The 19,579-nt window shown below is 44.6% G+C and overlaps 2 protein-coding genes across 4 annotated transcripts in view; one reads left to right on the forward strand and one right to left on the reverse strand.

The window, feature by feature from the left end:
- Nucleotides 1-8,197, reverse strand: part of zer1 (zyg-11 related, cell cycle regulator) — a 28,142-nt gene extending 19,945 nt beyond the window's left edge. The window contains exons 1-3 of one of the 2 annotated variants that reach the window (XM_072566001.1): nucleotides 8,067-8,197; nucleotides 2,081-2,314; nucleotides 567-726 (exon numbers count right to left, since the gene is read on the reverse strand). In XM_072566001.1, coding sequence (XP_072422102.1) covers nucleotides 567-726; nucleotides 2,081-2,238 — 318 coding nt within the window. In that variant the 5' untranslated portion in view covers nucleotides 2,239-2,314; nucleotides 8,067-8,197. Of the gene's footprint in view, nucleotides 1-566; nucleotides 757-2,080; nucleotides 2,315-8,066 lie in introns of both variants that reach the window. The other variant, XM_072566000.1, reaches the window with a different exon arrangement.
- Nucleotides 8,198-8,555: 358 nt separating this feature from the next.
- tbc1d13 (TBC1 domain family, member 13) overlaps nucleotides 8,556-19,579 on the forward strand; it is a 43,156-nt gene continuing 32,132 nt past the window's right edge. For both annotated transcript variants that reach the window (XM_072566002.1, XM_072566003.1), the window contains exons 1-6: nucleotides 8,556-8,627; nucleotides 9,983-10,056; nucleotides 11,427-11,467; nucleotides 14,991-15,052; nucleotides 15,964-16,063; nucleotides 18,711-18,793. In XM_072566002.1, the coding sequence (XP_072422103.1) occupies nucleotides 8,605-8,627; nucleotides 9,983-10,056; nucleotides 11,427-11,467; nucleotides 14,991-15,052; nucleotides 15,964-16,063; nucleotides 18,711-18,793 (383 nt within the window). In that variant the 5' untranslated portion in view covers nucleotides 8,556-8,604. The remainder of the gene's footprint in view (nucleotides 8,628-9,982; nucleotides 10,057-11,426; nucleotides 11,468-14,990; nucleotides 15,053-15,963; nucleotides 16,064-18,710; nucleotides 18,794-19,579) is intronic.

Raw genomic sequence — 19,579 nt, forward strand, 5'->3', positions numbered from 1 at the left:
ACATGATCATTCACATCCAAAACCTACTCCATTCTCAGCTTCCTATTTACAATTACTGACAACGGCCTGTCTCAAGCAGAGCCATCAAAACAGGAGTGTGACAGGTTTGATATTTGCTCAGTGCTGGTCTCAAACAAAGATACATGAGGAATATAATAGTTGGTCCCAGTGACTCTTAGGGAGAGGAGAGTTGGAAACAGTCCTGACTGCACTGGGAAATGAGATTAGTAGAGTTGTGAGTTCTCACTCCCATTGCTGAATAGCTTGTCAGCATTCACCGTCCAGCTACTGAGGCTGCAGAACAGCTCAGTGAGCAGGATGACAGGGACCTGGTTAAATCGTACCCTCAACAAGGGATCAGTATCTTCAGGAGGGGGGAGGCTGACTGATGAAACAAAACATGCCCAGTTTATCCTGCTTTGATGCCAACTCATGGTCTCTCAGTTCACACTTACTAGTTCAAGCATCAGACTTCAACAGAACGTACTGGGAAATAGGAATCTAGGGAGTAAGCTTCACAATTAAACAATGGAAGGCTGTTTAAAAAATGTAAAAGGAGCTCATACCTGCTTAGAAAAGGCCACCAAGTCCTGATCCTGCACAATGTCCTCCTGAATACCCCTCAGGTGTATGTGAGTTAGTCGAGTACTCCGATGGTCTGAGAACAAGCTGAAAAAGCTTTCGTGTGGCTGGAAGTTATTGTCTGTGTTTACCAGGTCCATGTACCTAGAGTATGCACACAAGGATCTACTTAAACTGACATTGATTGAGAGTGTGTGGCCAAGGTGGATGGGGGGTAACAGAAAAACATGAAAACAAAGACTTTCAGATTTCCACCACCATTTGGGTAAGTAATTGCTTTCTGATTACACTTCCTGAATGCATAAGCTCTATGTTTCTGGACTCCCTGCACTGAAGGAAATAGTACTTTCTACTTCCCTATCAAATTATTACGTAATTTCAAAAAAGCCTGATCAGATCACTCCCCGTTCTTTCAAAACTTGAAGGAATACAAACGAACTACAGCCCTCCCTTTCCATCATTATCTCGGTCAATTGAACCGTTGAACCATTTGCAATAACTGAAGCTATTTTAACATAGACGTAGAAACAAAGAAACTCGGAGCTGGAGTAGGCCACTCGGCCCTTTTGAGTCTGCTCTACCATCGTCCAACTCAGTCCCCAGTTCCCGCTTTTGCACCACCTCTTTGATCTCTGTAGCCCTAAAAACTGTATCAATTCCCTTCTTAGAAAAACTCAATGTTTTAGTCTCAACCATTTTCTGTGGCAGAGAATTCCACAGGTTCACTACTCTCTGGGTGAAGAAATGTCTCCTTATCGCTGTCTAAAATGGCCTCTGTGTCCTTAAAATATGACCCCTTATTCTGTAGGAGGACATTATTCAGCCCCTCAATCCTGTTCTGTTAACATTCAGGTAGATTGTGGCTCCCTTGAGCTGTCTTGGTTCCTTTACTCTTTATGCCCTTCCCTAAACAAATTCTACAAATCTTCAGTTTTATAACTAACAATTGACCCCTCACATCAACAGCGTTTTGGAAAGAAAGGCTTGCAATTATACAGCATTTTTCACAACTTCAAGACATTATGGCAAGATATTTGACAGCCTGTGAAGTGGTTTTGAAGTACCAAGACTGTTTCAAGGTGGAAACGGCCAATTTACACATTGCAAGCTTCCTGTACATGAAGAAATGCTTTTTCACGTCATCATCTGAAGGACCTTTCTATCACTGTCGAAGTGTGTGGTGCTGGAAAAGCACAGCTGGTCAGGCAGCATCCAAGGAGCAGGAGAGTTGACGTTTCGAGCATAAGCTCTTCATCCTGACGAAAGGCTTATGCTCAAAACATTGACTCGCCTTTTCCTTGGATGCTGCCTGACCAGCTGTGCTTTTCCAGCACCACAATGTTTGACTCTGATCTCCAACATATGCAGTCCTCACTTTCTCCTTTCTGTCATTGTGCCTTCCACTCCTTCTCCTGCACATCCCCTGTCCGATATACACGTATGTACGTTCTTACACACACACACACACACACACACACACACAGAGCTTGGGACTCACATGTTGACGAGGCGGTCACAGATCTCACTGGGCAGGAAGACATCAGGGTGGAGTCTCAGCGTCTCATTGTCTTGCATGTAGCACAGGGTTCCCTCCAGGTTATGCAAACAGTACTTAGTGCATAGAGTCATCAGTGATTCGGGACTGTATGACGCCATGTCTGGCAGTCCCCTTTGCTTCCTTCACAGCTGGCTGTGAGACGCCACCTGGAGCTACATGGATATTGGGAGAGAGCTGCGAAAATGAGGTGAAACTAGGAGTCAGCCGAAAGTTTCAGTACAGTGGATACAGGTGCAATTTGCCTAACTTTTCCTCATAAGACAACCTCGTCAATCCAGGAATCAGCCAACTGATTGTTGTTCTCTGCGCAACATCAGAGGCTATGGGAACCTTTTTTTGTTAAAATCAGGAAACCAAAACTGTACATATTACTCCAGGTGTTGTCAGGATAATGCCTTATAATTCTCTATTTTTATACTCCAACCTCTTGCTAAAAGCAATAAAGAATCCTGTGTATAAAAGAAAAATTGTCCTAATCTCTCCACTGATCTTTTAGGAATTATTTTAAACCTATGTAACATACAGTCCACCCCCCAGTCAGTGGAAAGTTTCTCCTTAACTGATCCAGCATAATTTTGTACTGCTATTACATCAGCCCTTGAACACCTATGCTGTAAAGTGAGCAATCTCAATATATCTAGCAGTATTTATCAAAATATGGCTCCAATATGTAGCAAGTGTTGTTGAGAGACACTTAGTATTGGACAGTACTGGGCAGCACAGTGTGTCCTGGAACCTGGAGTTTTTGCTTGCTCAGTTTGTCCATTACAGTTCAAATAGTGGTTTGAAGTTGTTCTAAATGTAAATAACAAAACACAATTAAACCAAAACCATCTAAATGAATAACTGGTAAATGAATACCCAAAACAAACATATAAAATGTTGCAAATAATTACTCAATATTCTCCATATTGTTTCAATGAATGAATTCAATTGACCAAGCATGGATTCAGATTGAGAGAGGCAGGGCAGTGGCAGTTCAGAAAACCGAAAGAACTATAGATCTGGAAATCAGAAACAAAAACAGAAATTGCTCAAAAAACTCAGCAGCTCTGGCATCTGTGGAAAGAAAGCAGAGTTAAACTTTTCGGTCCAGTGATCCATCTTAAGAACTGATGCTAGCTAGGAAAAAGTTGGTATTTATGCAGAAGATGGGATTTTTTGGGGGGGTGGGGGGAGGGTAGGAGTAAACGATAAGTGGTGATAGAGCCCAAAGACACAGTAAACCAGTTGGACAGATAAATGACTGGGTAAAGGTCTGCCTGGGTTCAAAAAAAGTGCAGAAAAGTTTTGTTTTATTATTTTATTGGATGCAATACATTGTTGATAAGGCCAATATTTGTTGTCCATCCCTAATTGCCTTTGATTGCTAAATCATTTCAGAGGGCTTTAAAAGTCACATTTCTGTGACTCTGGATTCGCAGGTAGGTAGGTAGTTAGGTAGGTAAGAACATTTGCTTTCCTACCTATAGGACATTAGTGAACTAGGTGGATTTTATGACAACTGAAATGGTCACTGTCACTGAAACTAGTTGCTTACTAAATTTAAATTCCATCAGGTGCCGTGGTTGGATTTGAAATTATGGGCTCTGGGTTACTTGTCCAGTGACATTAAGTTTTTTTTAAAATTCAGTCACAAGGTGTGGATGTCACTGGCTAAGCAAGTACTGTATTTATTGTCCAAACCTAATAACACTCAAGAGGGTGGTGGTGAATTGCATTCTTGAAACTCTGCAATCCACATGATGTGCCCACAGTCACGGTGCTTTTCAGGCTGGAGTTCCAGGATCTTAACCCCGCAGCATAGAACAAACAACAATATATTTCCACATCAGGATAGTGTGAGACTTGGAAAAGAGCTTGCAGGTGGTGGTATTCATGTGCATCTGCCGCCTTTCTGAAAGGTGGATTTGAGCTATAGGGAGAGGTTGAATAGGCTGGGGCAGTTTTCCCTGGAGCGTCGGAGACTGAAGAGTGACCTTATAGAGGTTTAAAAAATCATGAGTGGCATGGATAGGGTAAATAGACAAGGTCTTTTCCCTGGGGTGGGGGAGTCCAGAACTAGAGAGCATAGGTTTAGGGTGAGAGGGGAAAGATATAAAAGAGATTTTTTTCACGCAGAGGGTGGTGCACGTATGGAATGAGCTGCCAAAGGAAATGGTGGAGGCTGGTACAATTGCAACATTTAAAAGGCATCTGGATGGGTATATGCATAGGAAGGGTTTGGAGGGATATGGCCGGGTGCTGGCAAGTGGGACTAGATTAGGTTGAGATATCTAGTTGGCATGGACGAGCTGGACCAAAGGGTCTGCTTCCGTGCTGTACATCTCTATGATTCTATGACCTTCTGTGGTGTATATTGTAGACAGTATACATTGCTGCCAGTATGTGTTAGTGACAGAGGGAGCCTGCTGTTGAATGTGATGCCAAACAAATGGCCTACTTTTTCCTGTACGGTATCACAGTTATTATATTTCACATGTGAAATGAACTTCCTGATGAAGTGGTAGATGCAGGTACAATTACAATGTTTAAAAGACATTTGGATGGTACATGAATAGGAAAGGTATGCAGAGATACAGGCAAGGAGCAGGCAGGTGGGAATATGTTCAGCATGGACTAGTTGGACTGAAGAGAGTCAAGATTAGAGTGGTGCTGGGAAAGCACAGCAGGTCAGGCAGCATCCGAGGAGCAGGGAAATCAACATTTCAGGCAAAAGCCCTTCATCAGGAACCGGTTGGACTAAAGGGTCTGTTTCAGTGCTGTTTGACTCTATGACTCTAAGAGCAGTTGGACAGACAAAGGAGTGAATAATGTTCTGGCTAGGACCGAGAATAGCTATTAATGGGGACTATTAGTGGCTAACAATGGGTGGTGTGTAATAGCAGACAATTTGATAACAAGACCTGGTTTGTGGGCTAGCATGATGGCTCAGTGGTGATCATTGCTGCCCCACAGTGCCAGGGACCTGGGTTCGATTCCATCCTTGGGTGACTGTCTGTGTGGAGTTTCCTCTGGGTGACTCAGTTTACTCCCACAGTCCAAGAGGTGTGTAGGTTAAACTGCTCTTAGTGTCCAGGGATACGGAGTCAAGGTGGTTTAGCCATGGAAAATGCAACGTTACCGGATTGGGTTGCTCTTCAAAGAGTCGGTTTGGGCTCAAATGGCCTGCTTCCAGACTGTAGGGACTCTATGAATCACAACTATCTTCCTTTGTGAGATATGCCTCTGACCAGAGGACAGATTTCATATCGTTGGCTCCTTGATGCCACACTTGGTCATCTCTGCAGGAACTCCTCAGGATAGCGCCCTAGATTTGCCCATCTTCAACTGCTTCTTCAATGACCTTCCCTCCATCATAAGAATATTGGGTCAGCATGGACGAGTTGGACCGAAGGGTCTGATTCTGTGCTGTACATCCCTATGACCCTAAGTAGGGATGTTCGCTGATGATTGCACAACGTTGAGCACCATTCATGGCTCCTCAGATACTGAAGCAGTCCATGTTCGCAAAAAGATCCGGACAATATCCAGGGTTGGGCTGACGAGTGGCAAGCAATATTCGCACCACACAAATGCCAGACAATGACCATCACCAATAAGAGACAACCTAACTGTGACATTCAATGGTGTTACCATCATTGAATCCACCACTATTAACATCCTGGGGTCACCAGTGATCAGAATTTCAAACGGATTCATTATATAAACATAGTGGCTACAAGAGCAGGTCAGAGGCTGGGAATACTGCAGCAAGTAAGTCACCTCCTGGCCCTCACCCAAAAACCTGTCCACCATCTACAAAGCACAAGTCAGGAGTGTGATGGATTACTGGCCACTTGCCTGGATGGTGCAGTTTCAACAACAATCAAGAAGCTTGACACCATCTGAAACAAAGCAGCCCGCTTGATTGGCACCGCATCCATGCCCTCTACCACCGACACTCAGTGTATACTATCTGCAAGGGGCTCCACAGAAATTCACCAAGGATCCTCAAACAGACTTTCCAAACCCATAACTGCTTCCTTCTAGAAGGACAAGGGCAACAGATACCTGGGAACACCCCCTTCAAGCTTCCCTCCTAGACATGTATCAACCTGACTTGGACATATATCGCTGTTCCTTCACTGTCACTGGGTCAAAATCTTGTAATTCAATTCCTATGGCTTTGTGGGTAAATACACAGCACAAAGACTGCAGTGGTTCAAAGAAGGCAGCTCACCACCACCTTCTCAAAGGCAACTAGGGATGAGCAATACATGCTGGCCAGCCAGCAACATCCACAAAAATACATTTTTTAAAATGTAGCCTTGATGTAAATAAAGGGCAGTCACTCTCACCTCACGTCTGGAACTCAGCTCTTTTGTCCATGTTTGGATCAAGACTGTAATGAGGTCAGGAGCTGAGTGGCCCTGGCAGAACCCAAATATTAGGTAAACACACAAGGCAGAGAAGACTCAAAGGTAAGAATTGAAAAATGTGTTGCTGGAAAAACGCAGCATCCAAGGAGCAGGAGAATCGACGTTTTGGGGATAAGCCCTTCTTCCGGTAAGAGTGTTAGGATAAAACAGGGTAGAAGAGGCCCATGCAGAACATGTCCAGGTCAGTTGGACAGAGCCCATGCTGTGTGCTCTGTTAATTCTTAAGATCTGAGATGTGCTGCCGAAAAGTGCGGTGGAAGCAAATCCATTATGAACAAGGAGCTTGTAAATCTATACAAAAAGGAAACTTTACAGAGTTATGTGGAAAGGGAGGGATGAAGGTAGAATAATTGGAAATCTGAATAATTTCAAAAAGCCAGCACAGGTATGAGGAGATGAATACCGTGTTTCTGTGCTGTTTAATTCTATGTTAAACCAAAATCAAAGGCTGGCCTTGTCTTCTTGCTGGTTCAGTTCTCCAGCCAGCACTGTAACCACAGCTGCTCTAACAACAGAAGGGGACACAACACAGAGAGAGACAGTCATCTGGCAGGTGGGAAGAGGAAATGGGGGTAAGGGAGGAGACAGGGATAAGGGAAGGGGGGAGATGGGGATAAAAGAGTAGGGGAGATAGGGTAAGGGAGGGGTGATTAAATGGGGATGGGGTAACGGGGGCAAGTGGTGGGTAATTGGGAAAGGTAGGGGGATAATGGAGTAAGGTAGGGGTAATGGGGATAAGGGGTGGGGTGATGGAGATGGGTGTGTGGGGGGAGGGGAAAGTAATGGGGGTAAGAGGGGATGGGGTGTGAGGGGGGATGGGTGTGAGGGGGGATGTGGGTAAGGGAGGAGGAGGGGATGTGGGGATGGGGGGGATGGGAGAGGGGTGGGGGGGATGGGAGAGGGGTGGGGGGGGATGGGAGAGGGGTGTGGGGGGGATGGGGGAGGGGTGTGGGGGGGATGGGGGAGGGGTGGGGGGGGATGGGGGTAAGGGAGGAGGAGGGGATGTGGGGATGGGGGGGGATGGGAGAGGGGTGGGGGGGGATGGGGGAGGGGTGTGGGGGGGGATGGGGGAGGGGTGTGGGGGGGATGGGGGAGGGGTGTGGGGGGGATGGGGGAGGGGTGGGGGGGGGATGGGGGAGGGGTGGGGGGGGGATGGGGGTAAGGGAGGAGGAGGGGATGTGGGGATGGGGGGGGATGGGAGAGGGGTGGGGGGGGATGGGGGAGGGGTGTGGGGGGGATGGGGGAGGGGTGTGGGGGGGATGGGGGAGGGGTGGGGGATGGGGAGGGGTGGGGGGGGGGATGGGGGAGGGGTGGGGGGGGGATGGGGGAGGGGTGTGGGGGGGGATGGGGGAGGGGTGTGGGGGGGGGATGTGGTAATTAGGGATGTAATGGGTGAAGGGGGGGGAATGGGATCAGGAGCTGATGGTCCCCACAGGCCAATGTCCCTTTGACACACACGGTGCTCCCCCTCTCCCTCCACCCGGGGAGGTGCCAACAGCCCCCACCTGATCCTCCGGATCCCGCCGCCGACCCGATTCTTTCAAAATTAAAATGTTCCCGAAAATGGAACTCGCTCGCGGCTGTCAACAAACCACACAACTCATCCAGGTCAGAGCAGCCGGGCTGTCAATCAACAACTACTTCCGGGGGTGAACTCGGTCCGACCACGAGACAACGTCCGGGTGAAACACAAACCTATAGAAAATATCAATAAATAACCGCAACACAGTCCCTCTGGTTAATGATTTATCCGTGTAATTAGTAAACATTGTGATTTATTCAAACTTTTATTGTGCTTATCTGTGACTAGTATTGCGGTGATCAAGATTTAAATTCACAAAAGTCAGTCAGATGAATTGCTCTAATAAAAAGACATACATAATATACTGAAATTCAGGACATAAGTACTAATTTATTTTTAAAAGGTGACTTCGGGACACTGAGGTTGGACAATCATTTGAAGCGGAGCTTCCGGTCGGATTCAAATCCCGTCGCATCTGTTTCCGGTGGCGCGCGGCTCGCCGGGAAATATAGGAAGTCAACATGTCGACTCTTTACAAGAACAGGTGAGGGCTACCCCCTCAAAAAAAAACCCACCACCCAAACGACCCCACCCCCACTTTAGACCAACCCCACCCCCGACACTCACCCCCCCCCCCCCCCCTCCGTCCACCCCACGGACAGTTCCCTAGAGAGAGAGAGAGACAGACAGACAGACACAGACAGGCAGAGGATGGGAGATGAGTGGGCACTGATGGAGACGGGGTAAAAACAATGACTGCAGATAGGAAACCAGATTCTGGATGAGTGGTGCTGGAAGAGCACAGCAGTTCAACCCCAGGGCATCAATGTGGACTTCAACAGTTTCCTCATTTCCCCTTCCCCCACCTCACCCTAGTTCCAAACTTCCAGCTCAGTAACTGTCTCCTTGACTTGTCTGACCTGCCTATCTCCTTTTCCACCTATCCACTCCACCCTCTCCTCCTTGACCTATCACCTTCATCTCCTCCCCCACTCACCCATTGTACTCTATGCTACTTTCTCCCCACCCCCACCCTCCTCTAGCTTATCTCTCCACGCTTCAGGCTCACTGTCTTTATTCCTGATGGAGGGCTTTTGCCCAAAACGTTGATTTTGAAGCTCCTTGGATGCTGCCTGAACTGCTGTGCTCTTCCATCACCACTAATCCAGAAACTGAGGGAGACAGGCAGAGGATGGGAGATGAGTGGGCACTGAGGGAGACGGGCAGAGGATGGGAGATGAGTGGGCACTGAGGGAGACAGGCAGAGGATGGGAGATGAGTGGGCACTGGGAGAGACAGGCAGAGGATGGGAGATGAGTGGGCACTGGGAGAGACAGGCAGAGGATGGGAGATGAGTGGGCACTGGGAGAGACAGGCAGAGGATGGGAGATGAGTGGGCACTGGGAGAGACAGGCAGAGGATGGGAGATGAGTGGGCACTGGGAGAGACGGGCAGAGGATGGGAGATGAGAGGGCACTGGGAGAGACGGGCAGAGGATGGGAGATGAGAGGGCACTGGGAGAGATGGGCAGAGGATGGGAGATGAGTGGGCACTGAGGGAGATGGGCAGAGGATGGGAGATGAGTGGGTGCTGGGAGAGACAACCTGGCAGGCGGAAAGTAGGAAATAGAGAGTAGAGATCTGATGTTGGAGTTAGTCGGACATGGAAAACTTTTTGTGTGATTTGGAAGATTCCTCCACTGAGAGTGAAGCAGCTGTTTTAGATGTTGAACTTTATCCTTTTGTGCTCGTTTTTCATGAACTAGATGCAAAGTACTGTCTGTCCATTGAGCATATGTTTTTAATCACCTGAGTGGTTTTGGTCTTTAAACTCCATGTGAATCACAGTGCAGACAGTATTAAATAGAGCTTTCTTATAGAATGTAGTCTTTTGTTGCAGGATTGCAGAGTTCAGAGTTGCTCTGACTGAACCAAACATCAGCCTCCCCAAACTACAGGAACTTTGCTTCAATGGTAAGGAGAACCTTCCCTTGTTCTGATATCAGATTTTGTAAAGTGGGTAGCAAGTTCCACAAACACATGTGTATCATGTTCCTGCTGCAGATATGTGACCAACAGTCATGAATTGGTATGCATTTTGAAATGGAACTCGTTTCAGTTCCTGACATTTCTGATGCTGTGAGGTGTTGAGTCATGTTGAATCCTGAAAAATCTCAATGACTGTTAGAGTGTAGCAGGAGGCCGTTCAGCACATCACTGACTGCACCAGCTCCCTGCTTGAACATTTCATTTGGTTCCTTTCTCCTGCCTTCTTGCTGTAACTCTTGCATTTCTTATATTTTAAATAAAACACCTCACTCCCTTTTGAAAACTTCTACCACATTCTGCAGTGCCTTCTAGACTTACTGTGTGAGGATGCAAACATAAAGCTCCCCCAACTCCCTCCCTACTGGTCATCCATTTACAACATGGGGGAAATTAATCTCTGGCATACTTTCTGAAAAGATGGCTAAAGCAGAGACAGATGAATTAAGGCAGATGTAGTTAGATTCTTATTAAGTGAAGGGTGGGAAAGTTATTAGAGGTCACAGGAACATGAATTTGATGTTGCGATCAGCTCAGTATGACCTTATAAAATGCCTGAGCAGGCTTGGGAGGCTGAATGACGTATTCCTCCTTATCTATGTGTTCATATGACCTTGTCTGACCTTCCTGTAATTAGATAGCAATAAAAAGAACTTTTATTGGAAACTCCTGTCTCTATAACAGTCAATCAAGTGCACAATGGATTAGACATCACCTGAAAGAAATTGGAATCTTAACAGGAATGTTTTATCTCTTGTGTAATTTTTCATGTGTTTTGTTTTATGTTTTGTATTGCAATTTGATCCCCACTCAAGATTAAAGGTGTTATGTGTCTACCTGAGAACTGTCATATTGGAAGGTCTGTAATTTCTGGAATGTAGAGGACATGGGAGGGTGTATGATCTGTAATAAACCCATTGTGTATACAGACAATTCATCAGGCTGAATATCAAGTTAAATGCCATGGTGTGATCATGGAATAAAAGTAGCAATTATTTTTGTGGTTCACAAATATATGCCTTGCAAGTCTGATACTCAGTGCTGAAGAAGAGTCATGTCAGACTCAAAATATTAACTCTGTTTTTGTCTCTCTCTGTCTCTCTCTCTCCTTTCATTTTCTGTCTCTCTCTCCCCCTCCTTTCTCGCTCTCGTCCTGTCTTCTGTCTCTCTCTCTCTCTCTCTCTCTCTCTCTCTCTCTCTCTCTCTCTCTCTCTCTCTCTCTCTCTCTCTCTCTCTCTCTCTCTCTCTCTCTCTCTCAGTATTTTGCTTTTATCTGATATGCTCATTTCTACCCACAGGGATCCCATTTGAAGGGGGACTGCGTTCACTTTGTTGGAAGGTGGGTTTTCATTTGAGTTGCCAACTCTGGGCACTGCCCTGGAAGCTTCATCACATGATCTGACATTGAATAGATCAAATTCTTTTGATTTCTTGATATTTTTGTAACTGTATAGGCTAGAGGCTTCAAATTAAATAAATAAATTTCTCTGCCAAATATTATTCACAACAGTTTCTGAGAGATTAATCCTTCTGACCCTGGAAGCTCCAGGACAATCCCGGAGGGTGGACAGCTTGAGACTAAATTGAGTTCCCTGCTGTAATACCATTAGTGAGTTCTGAGTGTGGAAAAGCTGTATCAGCAAGAATGGAACTGTGTATAATCCGTTTCTCAGGAATTGGACATGTTTTGGCAGCGTTCTGAGCTGTAGAGAGTCTTGCCAGTTTACCTGGGTCAGACACCTGTGATGTGAAACCAGGTGACTGTCTTGGAGTAATGTTTTATACAGCCCCTTTCTAAAATACATGGTACATTTTAAATTGAATCCAACAAGTCCACACTGACCAACCGAAGAGTAACCCACTCAGACCCATTCTCTTACCCTATTACTCTACATTTACCCCTGACGAATGCACCTCACCTACATATCCCTGAACAGTATGGGCAATTTAGCTTGGCCAATCCACCTAAACTGCACATCTTTGGACTGTGGAAGGAAACCGGAACACCCGGTCAAAATCCATACAGACATGAGGAGAATGTACAAACTCCACACAGCCCGAGGCTGGAATCGAACCCAGGTCCCTGGCACTGTGAGGCAGCAGTGCTAACCACTGAGCCACTCTGCCGCTCCAAATTTAGACAAGATGAGTGTGTGGGCAGATGCATGGGAGATGCAGTTTAATGTGGATAAATGAGTAATGTAAACAAAAGGAAGATTATCATCTTGCTATCAATAGAGAGAGAGAGAAATGCCCAATGAGACCTGGGTGTCCTTGTGCACCAGTCACTGAAGTTAAGCATGCAGGCAGTGAAGAAGGCAAATGGTATATTGGCCTTTATAGCAAAAGGATTTGAGTGCAGGAGCAGGGACATCTTGCTGCAATTGTACAGGGCCTCGGTGAGGCCGCACCTGGGATTATTGTGATTGTCTTACCTGAGGAAGGATGTTCTTCTATAGATCGAGTACATTGAAGGTTTACCAGCCTGATTCCTGGGATGGATGTGCTGACATGAGGAGAAGTTGAATTGGGTAAGATTATAGAGCATAGAAGCAGACCTTTTGGTCCAACCAATCCAAGCCAACTATAAACCCAAACTAAACTGGCTAAGGGTTCAGAAGAATGAGGGATACAGAAATTAGATCATACCATACAAGTGCATCAGGGTAACAGACCAGAATGCAAGATACAATGTTACAGCTGCCAAGAAGGTGCAGAGAGAAATCAACATTAAAGAGGTTGGTTCAAAAGTCTGATAACAGCTGAGAAGAAATTGCTCTTGAATCTTGGAAAAAGGTGAATAGCAAAGATCTTTTCCCAAAGGTGGGGGATTTTAAAACTAGAGGGCATATCTTTAAGGTGAGAGGAGAAAGATTTAGAAAGGACATGAAGGGCAACTTTTTTTTTTTAAGAGTGGTTTGTGTGTGGGATGAACTGCAGAGGCAATGGTGGATGTAGGTAAAATTACAACATTTGAATGTTTGACAAGGTTCCCATGGGAGACTGGTTAGCAAGGTTAGATCTCGTGGAATACAGGGAGAACTAGCCATTTGGATACAGAACTGACTCGAAGGTAAAAGACGGAGGGTTGTTTTCAGACTGGAGTCATGTGACCAGTGAAGGATTGGCACTGGGTCCACTACTTTTCATCAATTATATAAATGATTTGGTTGTGAACATAGGAGGTATAGTTAGTAAGTTTGCAGTTGACACCAAAATTGGAGGTGTAGTGGACAGCGAAGAAAGTTACCTCTAATTACAATGGGATCTTGATCAGATGGGCCAATGGGCTGAGGAGTGGCAGATGGAGTTTAATTTGGATAAGTACGAGGTGTTGTGTTTTGGAAAAGCAAATATTAGCAAGACTTTTACACTTAATGGTAAGGTCCTAGGGAGTGTTGCTGAACAAAGAGTCCTTGGAGTGCAGGTACATAACTCCTTGAAAGTAGAGTTGCAGGTAGATAGGATAGTGAAGGCGGTGTTTGGTATGCTTTCCTTTATTGATCAGAGTATTGAGTACAGGAGTTGGGAGGTCATATTGCGGCTGTACAGGACATTGGTTAGGCCACTGTTGGAATATTGCGTGCAATTCTGGTCTCCTTCCTATTGGAAGATGTTGTGAAACTTGAACGAGTTCAGAAAAGATTTACAAGAATGATTTGAGCTATAGGGAGAGGCTGCACAGGCTGGGGCTGTTTTCCCTGGATCGTTGGAGGCTGAGGGGTGACCTTATAGAGGTTTACAAAATCATGAGGGGCATGGATACGGTAAATAGACATGGTCTTTTTCCTGGTGTGGAGGAATCCAGAACTAGAGGGCATAGATTTAGGGTGAGAGGGGAAAGATATAAAAGAGACCTAAGGGGCAACGTTTTCACAGAGGGTGGTGCATGTATGGAATGAGCTGCTAGAGGAAGTGGTGGAGACTGGTACAATTGTAACATTTAAAAGGCATCTGGATGGGTATATGAATAGTTTGGGTTTGGGGGGATATGGACTAAGCTCAGACGGGGGGGGGGGGGGGCGCCAGTTTAGTTTGGGATTACAGTTGGTGTGGATTGGTTGGACGGAAAGGCCTGCTTCCATGCTGTATGACTCTGTAAACCTATGAACTTCTAACATGGCTGGACAGGGTGGATGAATCTTCCTGATGGTGGTGGAGTCCAGACCTGGATCACAGTGTAAATAATGGGCTAAGTTATTTAGGACAGATGAGAAATTTCTTCACCCAGAGGGTGGTGAGCCTGTGGACCACAGAAAGCAATTGAGGCCAAGATGTCTGATCTCGAGGCGGAGTTGGATATAGCATTTGAGACTAAAGAGATCAAAGGATATAATGGGAGAGCAACAGCAGACCATTGAGTTGGATAATCAATGATAAAAGTTACAAGGATACCAGAGTTTAGGGTCTACAGCTGTAATGTAAAACTGAACAGCATGGTGGTTACTCTACTAAAGAGAAAGCTGAGGGGCAGTGTGGGAGAGACTTTAACATTATGAAGGGAGTTGATAGGATTAAAAGATGTTTCCAATTTTGGGAAAAATTAAAACTGGATCATTGATATGAGATGGTTGGGAATCAATCCAGTAGGGAGTATCTTTACCTTGGCAGTTGTGAGAATGTGGACCTTGCTGCCAAAGGAAGTAGTTAAGTGAATGCTGTAAATGTATTGAAGGGTGTACAGTGTAAATGTGGATGAAAGGATGAGATGAAGAAGATTGGGATGTGGCTGGTGTGGGATGTAAACACTCCATGGGATGGTTAGGCCTGATGGTTTGTTGTCAGTGCATTAGGCAGTAATGAGTCATTGCTTTGCTCTGTTTCAACTTTTTTAAAATCCACGGTTTCTTGTCTTCTCCCAGATCCTTCTCAATTACCTTCCTGTTGAACAGGCCCAGTGGAGCTCCTTCCTGAAGAAGCAGAGGTAAGGAACCAAATCTGTCAGTGTCTGTGAGTGACTCCATTGTTTGGGCCAACCGTATGATCTGGTGATGGGGACATGGGGAGATTAACGGCCTAAAGGCTGAACTTTCAGTGGTTTCGTTCTGTCGTGTAAGGGCGACGAAGAGTGCAAGAAACTTAAACCCTCTTCCAAAAGCCACATGCAACTCTGCACCCACTTTCATCATCTCCACCCCAACTGTTATTAGACTTTCCACAACACATGACCCAAATGGGTTGGTGTCCACACGAGGATTTTTTTAAACATCTTGTTATGACACACCTCTGGAATTGGTGAGAAATGAACCCAGGCCTTCTGGTTCAGTGGTAGGGCTGCTACCACTGCACCACAAGACCCCCAAATATTATTAGAGATTTTCACTTTATTCCCAATGTATATCAGTGTCAGTGTACTAGTCTCCATAGTTCCCTATAAGACTAACACTGTCTCACAGTGAAGCAGATTACTTTTTGAGGAGTCTGCTTGCATGTACTATAAGAATATAAAATATTGGTTCCTAATTATTCACCATCTAGTAAAAAGGTCATTTGAGCTTTTGTCTGCCAATTCCTAGATATTTGCAATGAGCCTTTGACTAATTGAGCAAGATTTATTAAATAGACTGATTGAGTTGTGAGACCTCCTTCCATGTTGTAGGTATGCGGGTGGAACACAGTATTAAAGTGCAAAGTCTGACCTATATTATAATTTTCTCTATGTACCTTCTCCACAGAATGAAGCAGAATGAGAGGCAGAGTGGCCATTGGGTTTTTTTTTTGTTGGTGTCAGGACTCTCTAGGAAGTGTGTTCTGTCAGAGCTCCTAGACGTTGGACCTGCCTGGGCTTGACATTCCTGGGCTTAACTTGACCCCAAGTGGTTTATTCCCTTGCAGGGAGATATACGCACAATTCTTGAAGGAGATGATTATTCAGCCTGGAATTGTCAAAGCAAATCTGGGCTTTATCCGAGAGGATGTCACGCTAGAAGATCACGTGAGTTTCCTTCCTCCTTTCTGTCTCTCAATTTCAATAGCGACAAGCTTTAGACATATTGGCTAAAAGTGCTGAACCTGTTGTTAGTTTTTGTTGGATTGCCAAGATTGCTTAAAATTCCGGCCATACATCCATCCCACATTTGGTAAATTTATCTTCCCCATTCCTTCCCTTCCACATTCAGGCCCAGTAACAGGGTGGATAGCGACATGTACTTATTGCTCAAAGTGTGATCCCATCAGCAGTGGTGATTTAATACACTGGATGACATTCCTGAATAAATCCATCTTTTTAAAGTGCCTTTCACAGTGGTTAAAACAAAAGCAAGATCCTCGAAATCTGACACAAAACTAGCCAGCTCTGGGATGGACTCAGCAGCATCTGTAGAAGAAGCCAGAATTTTAAGGTTCCAGGGCTTAGACCTTTTAACAATAAAGGCCTTGCCAATCGTCAAGCACCTTTTTTTAATCCCATTCTCCAGCACTTGGCCTGTCGCCTTGTCTGCTCGTTTAAATATTGTGATGATTCCTGCGCTAAAATCCTTTCAGACAGAGTTTCAGATACCCACATCCATCTGGTTGAACGCATTCTTTCTTAATCTCCTCTAAAATTCCCTTTACCTAAAACTATGCATTCTGCTTATTGATCTCTCTCCTAAGATGAAAGGTTTGTCAACTATCTAACCTGTGCCCTTCAAACTTTGAACACCACAGTCAGCACCACCTTCACCCTGCCCTTCTGCTGTAAGGATAAGAGCTCCAGCCAACTTGGCTATACTGAATTACCCCAGTCTGGGCAACATACTGGTAAATGAGGAGGCACTGGCCTAGTAGTATTGTTGCTGGACTATTAATCCAGAGATCCAGATAATGTTCTGGGTACGCTGGTGTAAGCTGTCCTTACAAGTCTGACTTACATGTGACTCCGGACCCACAGAATTGGGGTTGACTTTTGGGCAATTCGGGATGGGCAATAAATGCGGCCTAGTCAGTGACGTCTTCATCCCATGAATGATTAATTTTTTAAAAATCTTCTGCAGCCTCTCAAGTGCAAAATCTCCTCTGTACTCTATCTCGCATGATCTTTGCTTGGAGCTCAATAAATATCTAGAATTAAGAGTTTAATGATACCATGAAACCCTTGTGAATTGTTGTTTTAAAAAAAACCATCTAGTTCACTAATGTCTCTTAGGAAAGGAAGCTGTTGTCCTTATCTGGTCTGACTCCAGACCCCCAGCAACGTGGCTGACTCTCAACTCTGGGCAATTAGGAATAGGCAATAAATGCTGGGCCTAGCCAGTGATTCCACATTTTGCAAGTAAATTTTAAAAAGAAAAACTGAAAAATATCAGATATTTAATATACACAACCAGGGGCAAATGAGTCTTCAGGATACAAGGGAGGGAAAAGACCTGTGATGGGTGGAGGGCAGGTGATCGAAAGTAAGAAGGGAAGCAGAAAGTAATAAATGTGAATAATATGTCACTAAAAATTTACTTTATTGTGCAATCATCCTAACTCCAGTCCTAAATCCTGTTCACTCATCAATACCATGCTCTCTGACCACCACTGACGTTCAGTCTAATGATAATTCAATAACTGAGGTTGTATCCTTGTTTTTAAAGGTTTACATGGCCTTGGTGCACTTCCAGCAGCATCTGAGTCCTCTGCACTGAAATATCAGCGTCTTCTGGCTGTTTGTGTATTTATACATTTGTTTTTTATTCTTTTGAGACATGTCACTGGCAAAGACGGTGATCTGTTGCCCTTCAGTAATTAGCCTTTAACTGAGGGGATTGCTTGGCCATTTCAGAGGATGTGTGTATCAGTCCCTTTGCTGCAGGGCTGGAGGGGTGGGTAAGGTTGATTCCCTAAAGGACACTAGTGAACCAAGTGAGCTTTTGGTAATGGAGACGATCAAACAGAGACTGGCTTTTTAATTCCAGATTTATTGGTTAATCATATTTAAATATCACCAGTTGCTGTGGTGGATTTGAGCCCAAGTCCCCAGAGCATTAGCCTTTCCCACTTCTCCTTAAAAGTCAGAAGTCACACGCCACCATGTTATAGTCTCAACAGGTTTATTTGAGCAGCGCTCCGAAAGCTTGTGATTTCAGAGAAACCAGTTGGACTATGATGGTGGTGTGACTTCTGACTTTGTCCATCCCAGTCTAACACCACCACGTCATACTTCTCCTTAAAACCTAGCTTTCTGACCAAATTTCTTCAGTCACCTGTTCTAATACAATACTTCCTTATGTGCCTGTCATGGTTTGCTTGAAGTTGCTCTGTCAAAGCACTCTAAACACTAAAATGCTCCAAGGTGCCTGGCAAATGCAGGTTGTTGTTATTTTGGGTGGATTATTAATCATAGGGACAGGAGGAGGCCATTTAACCCTTCAAGTCTTGACTGTAATCAGTGACATCATAGCTGATCTGTGTCTTAATTTCATGTACCCATATTCCTTAATATTTTTTGTTCATAAAAATTGATCAATCTTCGTTTTAAAATTAGTAATTGATCTAGATAGATTGAGTAGTGGAGATTGCTTCTATGAGAATGGTGATTAATTTCTGGCAAAGGTTCCCTTGTACCCTTTCCACTGTGTGTTTCCTTTGCAATGTAAACTCTCATTTTCCCCAAATAGCCGTTGAATCCAAACCCTGACAGTCGATGGAACACGTACTTCAAGGACAACGAGGTTCTCCTGCAGGTGGATAAAGACGTTCGGTAAGCAGAATGACGTGACAAAAGCAAATAATTGCGTAACATCTTTCATGTGCATGGGACATCCTCCAAAGCATCTTCGCTGCTGTTAAGTCACTTTAGCGTTTGTGTGTTTGTTGGTATAACTTTGTAGTCCGTTTGTGTAGAGCAAGGTCTCTCATCTAACAATTGCTGTGGGATGAGGATGGAGCCTGTTCCACAGTAGTTTATATCCTGGCTGCTCTCTGCCTCCACTGTGTCTGAACCGCTGCTGCCTAATCCTTCTGACCTTTATCAATAAAACAAAGTATGATGATTCCAGCTGATGTTACTACTGGACAAATTGGTTTCCAGAATAAAGTTTGGCTTGATATATCATATTTTGGATTTTTAAAAAATTAACATTGGCTTTTTCCTGAAACATAAGCAGATTTTTAACAATAAAATAGAAGTTGATTACACAAAAGAAGAAATAAAATAAAACAACAAAGGTATCTAAATACAGTATCATTTGAAAGATTTCAAAATACAGGCAAAATAATATCTCCTCTGCTCCCAGCACCTTACATTGATCAAAATGAGAAATTTGTGTTTCCTGTCTTCCAGTATATAGCCTGATGGAATGGTTTCCTGTGAGCTGAAAAACCTATTCTTTGAATTTTATTTGAAATTTGAACAAAGAAGTTAGCCCTTAGACTTTCTCAGCTTGAATAACCAATGCAAGTTTCAAACAAACACTCCTGATCTGGAGATTTTCCAAACTATTCTTTTTCATGGAGGTAACTTACCTTCGTAACTGCTCTGAACAAT

The sequence above is a fragment of the Chiloscyllium punctatum genome, chromosome 49 (assembly GCF_047496795.1).
Source record: "Chiloscyllium punctatum isolate Juve2018m chromosome 49, sChiPun1.3, whole genome shotgun sequence".
Lineage (NCBI taxonomy): Eukaryota > Metazoa > Chordata > Chondrichthyes > Orectolobiformes > Hemiscylliidae > Chiloscyllium > Chiloscyllium punctatum.